A 15,726-nucleotide genomic window follows, 5' to 3' on the forward strand; every position below is an offset into this window, starting at 1 on the left:
TGCGTAATTACGCACTAACTGGAACCCGGGGGACCGCTGTGTGCACAAGTTCTCAACGCGAGAAATACTGTTCAATATGGCTTCATGCGAAAAACCCGTATATGACCATAGGCAACAGAATAGCGCAGTCTCCAATTACTCAGACTGTAAGCACGGGAATAAAGCTTTGTCTGAATTCTGAAACCCTTCCTTTACGTTCTGTTTTCATTCGGGTAAGAGTCAACTATATTCACAATACTACTGACAGCAGGAAGATTAAAATATTCTTTACTCAGCAGCTTATTAAAAACAGCTCCCATGATGTTCAAACCGATTTTTTACACAGAACACTGACACAGCTTTGCGTTCTGAATCTCTTTTTCTCGTGTGTTTATTTAATGTGGCACAATGTACTTGGATAGGGGTATTCTGTTCACAAACCAATAGCATTTAAACCACAGCACCCACAATGCTGCAAGTAAGTGTTTTACACACTAAGCAGAGAGCGATGTCTTCCTCGTTAGTATAGTGGCAAATATCCCCACCTGTCACGCGGGAGACCAGGGTACATCAGGACATGCATTGAAGTGAAAGCAGGATGCGCTGCGACATCCACTGTGCAGATCCTGCCACACTAAGAGGTGAGTGGGTCTGTTCGATCACAGCGCTAGGCGAATCCCCAAACAGTGTGCGTGGCAACAAACGAAACGGGCCTGTTTCCGCCCAGTTTCGATCAGGGGAAATCGGGCCCAGTAGTGGCGGGATCTGTACAGTGCATGTCGCAGCGCTTCAATGTGCTTCCTGATGTCCTACCCCGAGAACAGAAAGGACAGCGTACACAGCAACAACAGATCAGGTCTCTGCACTGGATCTAAGCTGCCCCCATCTCCTCTGCTCTGCGGGTCCTGCGGAGTGGAGTCCTGCCTGGAGCCGTGTTTGCAGGCGGCGGCTCCCCGCGCTCTGTCTGTGCGTCGTGTCCAAGAGCTCCTGGGAGGAAGAGAGAGCCCTCCCACTCGGGGGCTTTTCCACGGTCTGTGTGAGGAGGGGCGGGTGTGTCCAGTAGCTTATCGAGCGGAAGCCTGGGGCGGCGGAGAGCTGTGATCGTGCAGACCTTGAGGTGTCACCTCTTTGTCTGCTTTCCCGCCCCCCCTCTGCCCAAGCTCTGCTCCAAAGTAGCCCGGCAACCCCTCACACCTGCATTTGTCACAACCTAAGCTGTGGTCATGAGACACCCATGGGGTGTTGTTCTGTTCTTGTTAATTGTTTCCTGCCCGTCGCAGGCAGGAGTCCATGCGAGGAAGATGCACTGGACAGAGCTCAGAGGGCGCAGCTGGGTGGCTTTCCTTCTGAGTGACGTTCCTGCAACACTCTCCCGCTCCTCTTGGTGCACTCATGCCGCAACACAGGAAGGCTGGAGCAGGTGGCCGTGGGCTCTGCGCACCGCCGAAATAGCTCATTTGGGAGAGCGTTAGACTGAAGATCTAAAGGTCCCTGGTTTGATCCCGGGTTTCGGCATTTTGTTTCATCGCACCCTTTGTTCCTCTCTCCAGCTCCCCCTACTTAAAGTGACGCGTCACTTTCTCAGCCCGAAACGCAAGTGAGACACCAGCAGCATTTCCCGGTTCGAGACCGGGTGGAAACAGCCTCGTTTTGCACGCTCCTGTACTTCACAGAGGTCTTGAGCGACCGGTCATTTGTTCCCAATGTATTTCCGGTGCCTTCGTGCACTCTTGTACCAAACGCACGTTCCTTCTGTACGTGGAGCCGATCATTTGCATTTTGGCTGTGCCGACAGACCAGGACGAGCTCTGTCGGCTTAAAAGCAGCGCAGGACCTGCAAGAACAACAGAAAGATTAGCATCCAGCGGGGGCCTCTTAGTGAGCCCAAGATCTCATCAAGAATCGGCTCCAGCAACAGGGCTGGGCGCATTGTTCCATTCTCCGACCACTCTCGGTGTAAACAAGTCCCTCCTGGTCTCTGCTTGAAATGCACTTCCCTGCGTTTGCTTTGGTGTAACTGGCTTCCCCTGCATGGGCGAATGTGAAGAAGATCCTTAGTAAGTCATTGAAGAAAACCGAGAAGAGGTCGGAGTGGCCTCTGTCGTTCATCAACGATCCAGTCAGGCAGTACTCCTCTGCAAAGCGCCGTTCGTTCACATCGATTGGCTTTTTTTGCCTTCATTCGTGCAAGTAGTAAATTATCTTTGTGTGACATAATTCGGAAAAGTCCTGACGTTGCATTTCAACTGAGCCCCAGTATACATCGACCCTTCGACACTCTGAGTGACAACTCTCTTGCGTGTTTTCTCATATTTATGTAGTTTGCTTGCATGATGCCGAGAACAACGTGGTTGTTCGCTGCCATATGGTGTAGGGGTTAGGATTCCTGGTTTTCACCCAGGCGACACGGGTTCGACTCCCGGTATGAGAACGTGTCGGTTTTGCCTCCTGCTTTCCAAAAGATCAGCACCGTGTACGAAGGAGCTGCATTAAAACCACTCGAACGTGCAAAACGTGCGAGAAGAGGGGGCGCTTGTTTCCAACCGAAACTTCTCGCGTGTGAGACGAGCTGATCATCACTGTGGGAGGGCTACTCTGGTAGACAGGGCTGACCTTCGGCAATAGGATTTATACTCTCCAAGATGATATTTGCACTTTCTGGAGAGGCGATTTTCTCCACTTCAGTAGCACGATTTCGTCGATTGCGTGGAGAGGGCTGTAAAATGTGGCGCCGCCTTTCCTGCTCCGTCCATGACAGGCGTGCTGGTCTCTGGAGAGAGAGCACGGTCCATCAGCGCACTCCAATAAAGGCACTGGAAGCAGCTGAATCGCATTGGCGAAGCTCAGCGCTGGGCCGCTGGGCACGTCTTACCACCGTTTCCGTAGTGTAGTGGTTATCACGTTCGCCTCACACGCAAAAGGTCCCGGGTGGAAACACACCCCTTTTGTCGCCACGCACAAAAGGGGATTGGGGATTCGCCTAGCGCTGTGATCGAACAGACCCACTCACCTCTTAGTGTGGCGGAATCTGCACAGTGCATGTCGCAGCGCATCCTGCTTTCACTTCAATGCGCGTCCTGATGTAGCCCGGTCTCCCGCGTGACAGGTGGGGACAGGTGACAGGTCCTATACTAACGAGGAAGACATCGCTCTCTCCGACCCCCGGCATCGTGTTCCGACCCACCGTGCTGGAAGCCGACGCGTGCTCTGATTCCTTTACGGAGCAGAAATGACAACCGAGGAGCCGAGAGATCATTTCAGCATTTCGCGTCTGAACGGAAAACACAGACGACCAACTCGGAATGACTTGCCTTTGACGCTTATCAAAGCGTTCTTTGTGCATCGAACAGACCCACTCACCTCTTAGTGTGGCGGGATCTGCACAGTGCATGTTGCAGCGCTTCCTGCTTTCACTTCAATGTGCTTCCTGAAGTCGAGTCGTGTGCCGTGCGGAGGCTCTGAAAGCGAGAGCAATGAAAAGGTGCACGACGCTGTGAAAGAAAACAGAGAAGTGAAAGGCAGTCCTTTGTCTAAGGAGGTGAAAGAAAAGCTACTCCCCGTCGGGGAATCGAACCCCGGTCTCCCGCGTGACAGGCGGGGATACTTGCCACTATACTAACGAGGAAGACATCGCACGCTCCGACCCCCGGCATCGTGTCCCGACCCAGCGTGCTGGAAGGCGACGAGTGCTGTGATTCCTTTACGGAGCAGAAATGACAACCGAGGAGCCGAGAGATCATTTCAGCATTTCGCGTCTGAACGGAAAACACAAACGACCAACTCGGAATGACTTGCCTTTGACGCTTTTCAAAGCCTTCTTTGTGGACGACGACTGTGCCGCCTAGCAGATACAAATGGGTTGTACAACTTTGAACTACCAAATGGAAGAGGGCTAAGCCCCCTCTCTTTTAGCCCAGGTTCGATCTGTCTCCCAGAATCACCAGGGCGCACGCACACACACACACACCCGTGCCGTTGAAGTGCTCTGCTTCATTTCTAAGGGCAACTCAACATTCACTCCTACCCCGAGTGCAGAAAAGACAGCGTCCGCAGCAACAACAGCTCAGGTCTCTGCACAGGAGCTAAGCTGCCCCCATCTCCTCTGCTCTGCGGCTCCTGCGGAGTGGAGTCCTGCCTGGAGCCGTGTTTGCAGGCGGCGGCTCCCCGCGCCCTGTCTGTGCGTTGTGTCCAAGAGCTCCTGGGAGGAAGAGAGAGCCCTCCCTTTTGGGGGGCTTTTCCACGGTCTGTGTGAGGAGGGGCGGGTGTGTCCAGTAGCTTATCGAGCGGAAGCCTGGGGCGGAGGAGAGCTGTGATCGTGCAGACCTTGAGGTGTCACCTCTTTGTCTGCTTTCCCGCCCCCCCTCTGCCCAAGCTCTGCTCCAAAGTAGCCCGGCAACCCCTCACACCTGCACGTGTCACAACCTAAGGTGTGGTCATGAGACACCCATGGGGTGTCGTTCTGTTCTTGCTAATTGTTTCCTGCCCGTCGCAGGCAGGAGTCCATGCGAGGAAGATGCGCTGGACAGAGCTCAGAGGGCGCACCTGGGTGGCTTTCCTTTTGAGTGACGTTCCTGCAACACTCTCCCGCTACTCTTGGTGCGCTCATGCCGCAACACAGGAAGGCTGGAGCAGGTGGCTGTGGGCTCTGCGCACCGCCGAAATAGTTCAGTTGGGAGAGCGTTAGACTGAAGATCTAAAGGTCCCTGGTTTGATCCCAGGTTTCGGCATTTTGTTTCATCGCGCCCTTTGTTCTTCTCTCCAGCGCCCCCTGCCTAAAGTGACGCGTCCCTTTCTCAGCCCGAAACGCAAGCGAGACACCAGCAACGGTCCCTGCAGGTTTCCGTAGTGTAGCGGCTATCACGTTCGCCTAACACGCGAAAGGTCCTCGGTTCGAGACCGGGTGGAAACAGCATCGTTTTGCACGCTCCTGTACTTCACAGAGGTCTTGAGCGACCGGTCGTTTGTTCCCAATGTATTTCCGGTGCCTTCGTGCACTCTTGTACCAAACGCACGTTCCTTCTGTACGTGGAGCCGATCATTTGCAATTGGGCTGTGCCGACAGACCAGGACGAGCTCTGTCGGCTCAAAAGCAGCGCAGGACCTGCAAGAACAACAGAAAGATTAGCATCCAGCGGGGGCCTCTTAGTGAGCCCAAGATCTCATCAAGAATCGGCTCCAGCAACAGGGCTGGGCGCATTGTTCCATTCTCCGACCACTCTCGGTGTAAACAAGTCCCTCCTGGTCTCTGCTTGAAATGCACTTTCCTGCGTTTGCTTTGGTGTAACTGGCTTCCCCTGCATGGGCGAATGTGAAGAAGATGCTTAGTAAGTCATTGAAGAAAACCGAGAAGAGGTCGGAGTGGCCTCTGTCGTTCATCAACGATCCAGTCAGGCAGTACTCCTCTGTAAAGCGCCGTTCGTTCACGTCGATTGGCTTTTTCTTGCCTTCATTCGTGCAAGTAGTAAAGCAGATGCCCCTTTAGGGAGCCTGTCAGCACCCGGAGTTTTCCCCTTCTGTAAGCTCTCCATAGCCTCTCAGCTCTTCTACTGTCAAATCCTCCTCAAATACTTCCCCATCTTCTTCACTCAAAACGTTTTCTAGCTTTGAGGTAAAAAAATGAATTTCTTCATCCTTTACCTCTGTAGAACTGTACAGTCTTGTGTAGAAGTGTCACGCCCTCTGCAGCCAGAGGGCGGTCCTTCTCTGTCCTGTCCCTAGTTTCTGGTCTGCTGTCCTTCCTGTCCCTCTCTTTCCCTTGGGCTAAATATTTCCGGGTCTTGCACTCTGTCCTCGCTCAGCACTGACGTTTGGATGTCCTGAGACCCGCCTAGCACCAGGGCGCCCCACGTCCGCTCCCTGAGGGCACAGGTTTCTATACGGCATTCCTGAACTCTTTGCACTAGTGAGCCCGGGCCTTTTTCCCGTCTCGCCGCTACGCATATGGGTCTTTTTCCGCTCTCCTGCTACCCACGGTTAGGCCCCTTGGACGTCCGTGACAAGAAGGCCTCAATGCAGGAGAGGATAGCACTCAGCTCTGTACTCTCTCTTCCCTCCTCATCAACTACACTTTCCATGACAGACTTGGAACCTACCACTTTCCTGAAAAAGAAGTGAGTACACTTCTCATTTTCTTCCAAGAACTGCACTCAGCTTCTTAACAGCACTCCTCGACTACTTTCTTCCGCTATGCTCCGGATGTCCTTTTTTAAAAGGGTGATATCCTCAAGCACATCGAAGCCACTGTGCAGCATCGTGTAGAGACGCTGCAGCTGCCTCTGTTTCCTGGCTAACACTCCTCTCCGTCTGGCAGCCTTCCTTCCATCAGCCATGAAAAAGGCCCTTGTCCTCACCTTCACCTCCTCCCACCACTCTCCTACTGACCCATACAGACACTGCAAGGACAGCCACTGTGATAGTTTCTCCTTGTAGCGGGATACTACCCCCTCGTTCTCTAGCAGCTTTGTGTTGAGTTTCCAGAGGCCTGGGCCAAAGACAGTCCCGCCCTGGAGTTCCACTCTACACCCTAAAGCTTGGTGATCTGAGAAGAAGTCAGGCTGAAGAGTGACCCCAACAACTTTCACTCTCTCTGAGACAAAGCAATAGTCAATTCTGGAGCTGCTATTCCTCCCTGACCATGTATATCCTGCTGTTGTGGAATATATACATCTAAATGTGTCTGAGAGTTTAAAGTCTTGAACTAAGTTTTGCAGGGCCAGTGAGCTGGAATCCAATTTTATCTGCCTTTTGGCTAAGATCAAGTTCAAGTGGCATGCCCGCAGTTCCTGTCTTTCCAAAGTTCTAGAAGGCGATCGAAGATCCTGAAGAGTGCTTGAGCTGGTATCGCCCTAGGTTGAGCCTAGGGGGTTAAGGCCAAGCAGCAGCTGAGCTGGGTGGGATCCGGCAGTAACGTTCTCTCTCTCTGCTCTCTCCTCTCCCCTCCCCCTTTCTCTTGCTCCGCCTCCTTGGCCTCTTGGCTGGGAGTAGGTACTCGTGGCCTGCCCGCAGTGCTTGCTTTCTTCCTCGAGACTCGGAAGCATTATCCGCTCCCTCTCTCTCTCCTCCTGCGCCTGCACCTAGCTGGGCTTTGCCCACAAGGACAAAGGCCAGGGCTCCCTCCCTGCTCCTTTAGCAGCTAAACCCCCCTCTCCACAGGACCTTGCTCTCTCTCTTTCTCTCCTTTTTTCTTTTTTCTCCTTTCCAGATGGCAGACAAGAAGACACTGATCCGGTTCCACTGGACCAAGAAAACAGAGACGATGCCAACTGTGAAATCCTTTTTCATTACCTTCCTGAGAGGGATCCTGCAGTTGGTGGCCGGAGATCTCTACTGCCTGCAAGACAACAAGGCAGAGAGATACATGGAGGCCTACATGGCCACGGACGCCTCATATGAAAAGGCAACGAAAATGATCAGAGAAAAAGGTAAGCACCCCGGTTTCTCTGATTTCAGGCCGGAGCCTATGAGGAAGACAAACCAGAGGACCATCACAGTCCTCACATACAACCCCTACAAACCAATGGAACTGGTAACAGCGTACCTAGGGAGGTATGTAACTGTGGTGGGCAAACCGACGGAGATCAGGGACAGTTGCGGTGTCTGGTATGGCAAACGCCAGTACCGAGTCCTCCTGAAAGAGGACCCAGAGGGCATCGACGGTTTCCAGCACCCCCCGGCCTGCTTCAACTTCGGATCCGACAGGGGGTACCTTTACTACCCCAGGATGCCACAAGGAGAACACGTGTGACATCGTCAGATGTCACAACTGTAACAAAGAGGGGCACCTGGCAAAAACCTGCCGGACAGCCAAAAAGTGCAATGGATGAGGCGCCGAGGGACACCTCCTTCACCAATGCAAGGTAAACAAACCTTCGTTTGTGCAGGTGGTGGAAGCCGGCCGGCAGAAACCGGTCTCAAGACAAAGGGAGAGAGGTGAGAACAAAGAACCCGCACCTCCCCTGCAGAGAACCGAAACTTCCGAGGCCACACCCCCAGCTGCACCAGTGCCACAAGATGGCTGCCAGGACGACGGACAAAATGGCTGACCGGAGAAAGGGCCCTAATAACTCCCAGCAAGAAGGGAAAGAGAAAGCGGGAGAAGAGATGCAGGGCGGATCCACCTTCGGAAGGACAAAAGAAAAGAGTGGTAAGGGAGAACCGTTTCCTCGTCCTAGAGGAAACGGAACTTTCTTCCCCTGAGGCCCAGGAACAACCGGAGGAGGCAGCCCAGGAAATGGAAACCCTCCCCCCCGAGTCCAACGGACAACAGGAGGAGGCAGCCCATGAAGTCGGAACCCCCTCCCCCGAGGCCCATGAACAACATGAAGAGGCAGCGCAGGAAGTCGGAACCCCCTCCCCCAAGGCCCAGGAGCAACTGGAGGTCCCCGAAACTCCTAGAGAAAGGGAAGAAAAAAGCCTTCCCAAAGCGGTGGTGGAGAGTATCCTCAAGGAAGACGAGGATTACTTTGAAGCCGCCCTGGAGCCGGGACTGATGGTAGAGCTGGACCTGTCCAGCATGTTTACCTTTCAGTCCCCAGCGAGACCTGGAGGGAGCCCAGCATATTCCCCCCAGGACCCGAACGAGAGGAGTTACATCTAGGCTAAACAGTGCCCAGATGTAGACTCCCAAGTTTTCCACTGTAAGCACAAAGAGAGGAGGTTCAACTTTCACTTGTTTAATCATGATTGTGAAACTTACCTTTCTAACAACTAACGTGAGAGGGCTAATAGACCCGTTGAAAAGACGGGGAGTCTTTCATGATCTGGCCTCAAAGTCTTTCTCAGTTTGTTTCTTACAGGAGGTCCACCTGAAGGATGAAAGCGACAAGCTGACATTCACCAGGGAATGGACGAAGGGAGAATCATGCTGGAGCGTAGGAGGGGTCCACTCTTCTGGAGTGGGAATCCTCCTCGGAGACCCAGAGATGAATCTGGTTTCCTCCTTCCCGGTGGTGCAGGGCCGGATCCTGGTCGCAGACATCGACTGGAGGGGGCAGAAGTTGAGAGCAATTAACGTCTATGCTCTGACAGAACCCTCTATCCTGAAGGAAGTGTTTGCTGACCTGGCCAGCTGCTGCACCACCAACAGACAGGTGGTGCTTGGCGGGGACTTCAACGTCGACCGAGAGAAGGGGAGCGACGCTAGCTCGGCAGAGCTGGAATCGCTACTTAAGCAGTTCTCCCTGGTAGACGGTTTCAGATGGTGCCGCCCTAACGACGCCGGAACAACATGGAAAAACTCCCGGGGAGTGTGCAGCCGCCTGGACTACATCTTTCTGCACACGACCTGCTCCCTGGAGTCGGCGACGGTGTCCCCGGAGTGGTATTCCAGCCACGAGCGCTTGACAGTGGTGGCTAACACCAACCTGCCGGCATTCGGTCGTGGGTACTGGAAGCTGAACCGGGAGATACTGGAGGAAGACGACTTCAAGGCACTGTTCCGTAAAGACTACGCGAGCTGGGTCGATCTGAGAGACGGCTACAGCTCCCTGGTGGAATGGTGGGAGTCGGTGAAAGACAGGACCTGAACCCTGGCGCAGACGTACTGCAGACGGAAGGCGGCCAGGGAGAGGAAGGAAGCTGCACGACTCCAGAGACAACTAGAGGAGGAGTACAGCTCGGCTAACGGGGGAGGAGCCTTCAATTCAGCCCGGGCACGGGACCTGAAGGAGAGGCTCCGCAAACTCAATCAGGTCCGAGGAGCCCAAAAAAAGAGGGTGATCCACGGCCTGAGATGGGGAGATGGAGAGGAAGTGCTGGACGAGAGCGACAAGGTAGAAGCGGCCACTGCTTTCTACACGGAGCTCTTTTCAGAAAAGCAGATGGAGGTGGAGGCAGGCGATGCTCAGAATACTGGGGGTTTCCTTCCAGAGCCAGGACAATGAGACCAATAACTGGACCAAGAGGATCGCCAAGGTGAATGCGAAGCTGGGTCTGTGGAAAACGCGGTCGCTGTCCTACACAGGGAAAGTGATGGTGTTGAAAGCAGACATCCTGCCGGCTTTGGTTTACCTGGCGGTGGTGTACCCGCTGCCGGCCAGACTCAGACGAGCGCTGCAAGGGATGATCTTCTGCTTCGTCTGGGGCGGCAATTACGAGTACATCACGAGAAACCGGATGTGTCAGCCGGTCGAGGAAGGGGTTCGAGATGTCCCACATTTCCCCCTGAAACTCGACTGCATCTTCTACTGCAACCTCTGTCGGGCGCTGCAGGAGCCCATTGGCCACAAGTACCAGTACTTTGTCAGGCTGTGGCTCTCCGTCCCGATGAGGCACTTGGTCCAGTGGTCAAACACTGGGCCCAAGGCAGAGAGGCGACCGAAGTTCTACACCCACGCTGTCAAGTGGAGCAGGAGGTACAAGGCCACGAGACAGCCAGAGCTCTGCACCAACCACAGAGCCCTGTACAAAGAGGTGAGGGGGCATTTGGTCGCTGACGAAAGGCTGCAGGTTCCCAGACAAGTCTGGGAAAGGACACAGCCCAAAGAACTTGACAACCAACTGAAGGACCTCAACTGGATGGCTGTGCACAAGAGACTGGCTACCAGAGAGGTCCTCTACAGACACTCGCTAACCAGGAATCCGCATTGCCCCCGGGACACGTGTTTTGTCGAGGAGACTCAGGAGCACGTGTTCTGGAGCTGCCTCTTCGCCAAGGCGGTGTGGGGCAGAATGGACAACATTATGCAACTCCTGGGAAAGGATGCGGTGCTCAGTTACCAGTACATTCTGCTGGGTGCTGGCACCCACCGGAGTGGACAAGGGGACACAGGACCTGTGGGGGCTGCTACTGTCCCTCTCAAAACAAGGACTGTGGAAGGCGAGGAACACTCTCATCCGGCACAACATAAAGTGGGGGGCGAGGGAGCTGGAGGAGAGGATCCTGGCGGACCTCAGGAGGAGGACGAAGCATCACGTCGCCAAATGGGGTTTCCCCACGGCGAGGGAGTGCTGGAATGGACTTTGGGCCCTATACAGGGATTAAAGGACAATAGCAAGTGGTAGGTTTGGAAGGACTCTCTTAATTGCGCAAATCCGCCCCCACTTGCAAAGATTGTTAACGGACAATCAATCTCCGTTCCGCCGTTGTTTTTTATTACATGGAGTGTTAATATGTGTGAGATGTTCCTTTTGAGATGTTTTTTTTGTGGAATAAAGTATATTTTGTAGAACAAAAAAAAATCTTATGACAAGGTTTACAAGTTATCTGTTGAACTACATTCTAATAGGTGTGGTCACATTCCAGGTCATTTGTTTACGTTTTTGTTTCTGCAGCAACTGTTAGATGAAATGTGCTAATATGTAACCTAACTCCAGTGTGAATAACTAGAAGAGGGGAGCAGCTCCATTCCAGACCAAGGGAGCTTTGAGATTGGCTGGGCCAGATCTCTCATTTGCATATCTGATTTGGAAATATAACACTACACCCCCTTCTTGCATGGATTTAACTTGCACCCAAGAGTCCCCTACTGTGTATTGCTACTTATTTTTTTATGATAAGTGGTGATTACCAGTTGACAGGTTTTATTTGTTAAATTATAAATGGTTTTGTATTATCATCCTGAATTACATGTACTCAAGGTTTGGTAGGGAATGTGTTTTCATTTCATTTACCAAATTGAATTTTTGCTCTTTTAGTATTTGTCTAGAAGGCTTTCTGAAGTCAGGAAGCCCATTTATTTGGTGAAAAAAGATTCTGTATTAATATTAATATTGCTCATACAACATAAATAGGGTCTTTTATGAATAAAAAGATCTTGCACTTGGAAATCTTGATAAAGCTGTGTGCTTCCATACACTCGAGCAGTTTTGATTCCTAATATTTGACCTTAGGTGTGGGAACGGGTCTTTTTTGCAATTTGATTTCCAATTGATCAGCACAGTATAGAAAATAGACCCATAAAGCAACCTCAGCAGTGACAAATGTCACTGGGTCACTTGGGTTTATACGTCGGGGTCCGGTAGTGAAGCTCCGCTCCTGTTTAGCCTCCGAAGCCGTACAGGGTGCGGCCCTGGCGCTTCAGCGCGTACACCACGTCCATGGCGGTGACGGTCTTCCTCTTGGCATGCTCGGTGTAGGTGACGGCGTCGCGGATGACGTTCTCCAGGAACACCTTCAGCACCCCGCGGGTCTCCTCGTAGATCAGCCCAGAGATACGCTTCACTCCCCCACGGCGAGCCAGGTGGCGGATGGCGGGCTTGGTGATTCCCTGGATGTTGTCACGGAGAACCTTATGGTGACGCTTAGCGCCTCCTTTCCCGAGTCCCTTTCTGCCTTTGCCTCTTCCAGACATCTTCTAGTTATCAGCTGTGAACACGACACACACTGCTCATCTTTGATGTATAATAGACATCTTTCTTTGATGTCTATTATACATCAAAGAAAGATTTTTATAGGTGTAGAAACTAGTAAATAAAGCCAATGATTTGTTTTAGAAATGTATTCTTAAAATATACAATTATTCACACCTGAACAATATGTAGTTCAAATTATACATTATATACAATATAATTGTACATAATACAATATACATTATATACAATATTGTATTGAAATATCTAATCATCATAAAAAACACAACTAGTAAACTTCAGTTACAAATTCTAGTAACATGGCAATATATATAGTAATGACAAACACAAACTAATTAATTACTAACTAATTACATGAACACACTAATATTTAACTCAAAACCACATTTCGATTCAAATATAAATTTTTAAAATTTACAACTTCTTTATTTCCACGAAAATATTATTAATGTAGCACAAACGCTACTTTCTAATAAAGACCGAAAGAAACTGTTTGTTTTGTGTCTCATGGTGATCCTCCTCTCGATACTAATGAAATGTTTATGATCCCTCGAGAAATAAAAGGAGTTTAAAATCCTCATGCTCACCTATTGTATAAGGCTCTGCATGGCTTGGCACCTCAGTACCTGTCTGAACTATTATCGCCCTACTCCCCACCTCGCAACCTTCACTCTTCTAATTCTGGTCTCCTAACTGTCCTCCAAGCCCATCTTCACTTTATGGGTGACAGGGCCTTCTCCTGTTATGCCCCCAAGCTCTGGAACTCTCTCCCCAAGGATATCAGAGAGTCACCTTCTCTAAACTCCTTCGAATCCAGACTCAAAACCCTCTTCTTTAGAAAAGCTTTTACTTAACTGGTTCCATTCTTCACCACTCTGCTTTTCTTAGTACCACCATCAATGGTCTCCTCTATATATTGTAATTGTGTTTTATCTTGTGTATTCTTCTTATTTATTGTTGTTGTCATTCTGTAAAGAGCTTTGAGAAGCCACCTTAAAAAGCGCTATATAAAATAACGTTTATTATTATTATTACCTGTGATTTTGTGTGTTTGACTGATGGGCAAAGATCCCAGACAGTGACTGGATCCCTGGATCTCTTGAGTTCCACCAGCAGGATCAGGGAAAGGAATCCACATTGGTCCTGGTGGAGGGGAGACCCCATTACCTGTAAAGCGCTTTGAGTGGAATGTCCAGAAAAGCGCTATATAAGTGTAAGCAATTATTATTATTATTATTATTATTATTATTATTATTATTATTATTATTATTATTGTGTCTGAACATCTTTTCGAGGCTAAAAAATTAACTGGGATACTGTTGATATAAAAAAGTGAAATATACATAATAATAATAATATAATAATAAACTTTATTTTATATAGCGAATTTAAAAGTGGCTTCGCAAAGCGCATTACAGGATGACAATAACAATAAATAAGAAAACAACAATAAATAAGAAGAATACACAAGATAAGACACAATTACAATTACAACAATACAACAATAACAATAGAGGAGACTGTGGAAGGTGGTACTAAGTAGAGCAGAGGGGTGGAGAATGGAACCAGTTAAGTAAAGGCTTTTCTGAAGAATAAGGTTTTGAGTCTGGATTTGAAGGAGTTTAGAGAAGGTGACTCTCTAATATCCTTGGGCAAAGAGTTCCAGAGCTTGGGGGCAAAACAGGAGAAGGCCCTGTCACCTATACAACGTAGACGGGCTTGTGGGACAGTAAGGAGGGCAGAATTTGAAGAGCGGAGGTTGCGAGGTGGTGAGTAGGGCGAGTAGAGCCTTATAGGTGAGCATGAGGATTTTAAAATCTACGCGGAATTTGACCGGAAGCCAGACCAAGGACTCCAGGATAGGAGTAATGTGAACACATGCACTAGACCTGGTCAGGATTCTGGCTGCTGAATTTTGGACATACTGCAGTTTGTTCAGAGTAGATTTAGATACCCCAGCGAGTAGAGCATTGCAGTAGTCAATTCGAGAGAATACAAATATGTTGATCAGCTTTTCAGCCACAGTTAATGATAGCATAGGGCGTAGTCTTGCGATATTTCTAAGGTGAAAAAAATATGTTTTTGACAGTATGCTGAATATGTGGGTCAAATGTTAAGCCAGAATCGGATATAACCCCAAGGTTTTTCAATTTTGATTGAAGCTCAAGTAGAGAGCCATAGGGTTACAGTACTGGCTTTACAAAGTTGATGGGGGGTACCAATAAGCATGACTTCAGTTTTGTCGCAATCACATAGCAGAAGATGGCTTCAAACTATCAACCTCTGGGTTATGGACCCAGCACGCTTCTGCTGCGCCACTGTCATAGATTCAACACACCTGCTCTATCTTTACTTTCTAAAAGTGCACCCGAGATGAAAAGTCTAAACGGTAAACCCAGACGTCACTTTGAGCTCTTGGTCTTTCATAGTACAAATCATCACACGCTACTCTACATGGGCTTGTCTTCAAGATCGTTGTGAACTAAACCTTCTGCTTTTCGAGGCAACTAATTCTTTCGTCGTTAATTCCCAAATCTTCAATGAGAATCAGTGAAACGAAAACCAAACACATCTATACACTCGCGTCCTAGCGTGAAAGAAAAATGATGGAAGCATTTGAGAAATAACAAGAGTAGTCTGAACAGCTCCAGTCTATCAACTGCTCTACAAAGTGATCGCTACTTCCACACCCAGTTTATAACACTGAAAACGACTCAGGAAGCACAGCAAAGTTCTAAAACCAGCGAATGCATCTGCATACATAAAACGTCAATTTTTCAAAAGTAAAATCTTCAGCTTTGAAATATTGTCATCCATTTATTTTAGTTTTTCTCTTTTTTACATAACATGCTTTCAAGAAATAAACTGTCTTGTAATGAAGGCTGCATTAGAAAATGTGCATCTTGTTAAATTAAAATCGGCACATCCCAGTGGGCGAAAGATGTAGAATATACAACTATTAAACGCATACCTTAGATGTATAAATGTGCTCCGTAACTGCTCTAGAATGAAATTCTAATATAAGTCTATCGTTATACGTCAATTATATGTCTATGGTTATATGTTCATTATACGTAAATGGCTGGAATTCTATTATACGGATAAATTTAGAGGACTATTACACATATATATATATAGTTAAAGGTCTGTTATACAACAAAGACAGATTTTATAGGTGTAGAAACTAATAAATAAAGCCAATGATTTGTTTTAGAAATTTATTCTGAAAATATACAATTATTCACACCTGAAAAATATATAGTTCAAATTATACATTATATACAATATTGTAATCAACAAATGGCTAATCATCATATAAAACACAACTAATCAACTTCAGTTACAAATTCTAGTAACATGGCAATATATATATAGTAATGACAAACAAACTAATTACATGAACACGCTAATATTTAACTCAAAACCACATTTCGATTC

At 49.0% G+C, this 15,726-nt stretch overlaps 1 protein-coding gene and 5 non-coding genes across 6 annotated transcripts; 4 read left to right on the forward strand and 2 right to left on the reverse strand.

The window, feature by feature from the left end:
• Positions 1–1,421: 1,421 nt before the first annotated feature.
• trnaf-gaa (transfer RNA phenylalanine (anticodon GAA)) lies at positions 1,422–1,494 on the forward strand. Its single transcript has one exon. It is a non-coding gene; the product is annotated as a tRNA-Phe (tRNA).
• Positions 1,495–3,532: 2,038 nt separating this feature from the next.
• trnad-guc (transfer RNA aspartic acid (anticodon GUC)) lies at positions 3,533–3,604 on the reverse strand. Its single transcript has one exon. It is a non-coding gene; the product is annotated as a tRNA-Asp (tRNA).
• A 1,029-nt stretch (positions 3,605–4,633) lies between these two features.
• trnaf-gaa (transfer RNA phenylalanine (anticodon GAA)) lies at positions 4,634–4,706 on the forward strand. The gene has a single exon. It is a non-coding gene; the product is annotated as a tRNA-Phe (tRNA).
• Positions 4,707–4,815: 109 nt separating this feature from the next.
• Positions 4,816–4,888, forward strand: trnav-aac (transfer RNA valine (anticodon AAC)). Its single transcript has one exon. It is a non-coding gene; the product is annotated as a tRNA-Val (tRNA).
• A 6,707-nt stretch (positions 4,889–11,595) lies between these two features.
• LOC138227226 (U7 small nuclear RNA) lies at positions 11,596–11,651 on the forward strand. The gene has a single exon (XR_011184877.1). It is a non-coding gene; the product is annotated as a U7 small nuclear RNA (small nuclear RNA).
• A 306-nt stretch (positions 11,652–11,957) lies between these two features.
• On the reverse strand, positions 11,958–12,269 carry LOC138227224 (histone H4-like). The gene has a single exon (XM_069186277.1). It carries the CDS (start codon positions 12,267–12,269, stop codon positions 11,958–11,960), a length of 312 nt encoding a protein of 103 aa, XP_069042378.1.
• Positions 12,270–15,726: the final 3,457 nt, after the last annotated feature.

Source organism: Lepisosteus oculatus, unplaced genomic scaffold (assembly GCF_040954835.1).
Source record: "Lepisosteus oculatus isolate fLepOcu1 unplaced genomic scaffold, fLepOcu1.hap2 HAP2_SCAFFOLD_277, whole genome shotgun sequence".
Taxonomy (NCBI): domain Eukaryota; kingdom Metazoa; phylum Chordata; class Actinopteri; order Semionotiformes; family Lepisosteidae; genus Lepisosteus; species Lepisosteus oculatus.

Coding starts and splice junctions, on each gene's coding strand:
- LOC138227224 (XM_069186277.1), bottom strand. CDS start 12,269: ATGTCTGGAAGAGGCAAAGGCAGAAAGGGACTCGGGAAAGGAGGCGCT.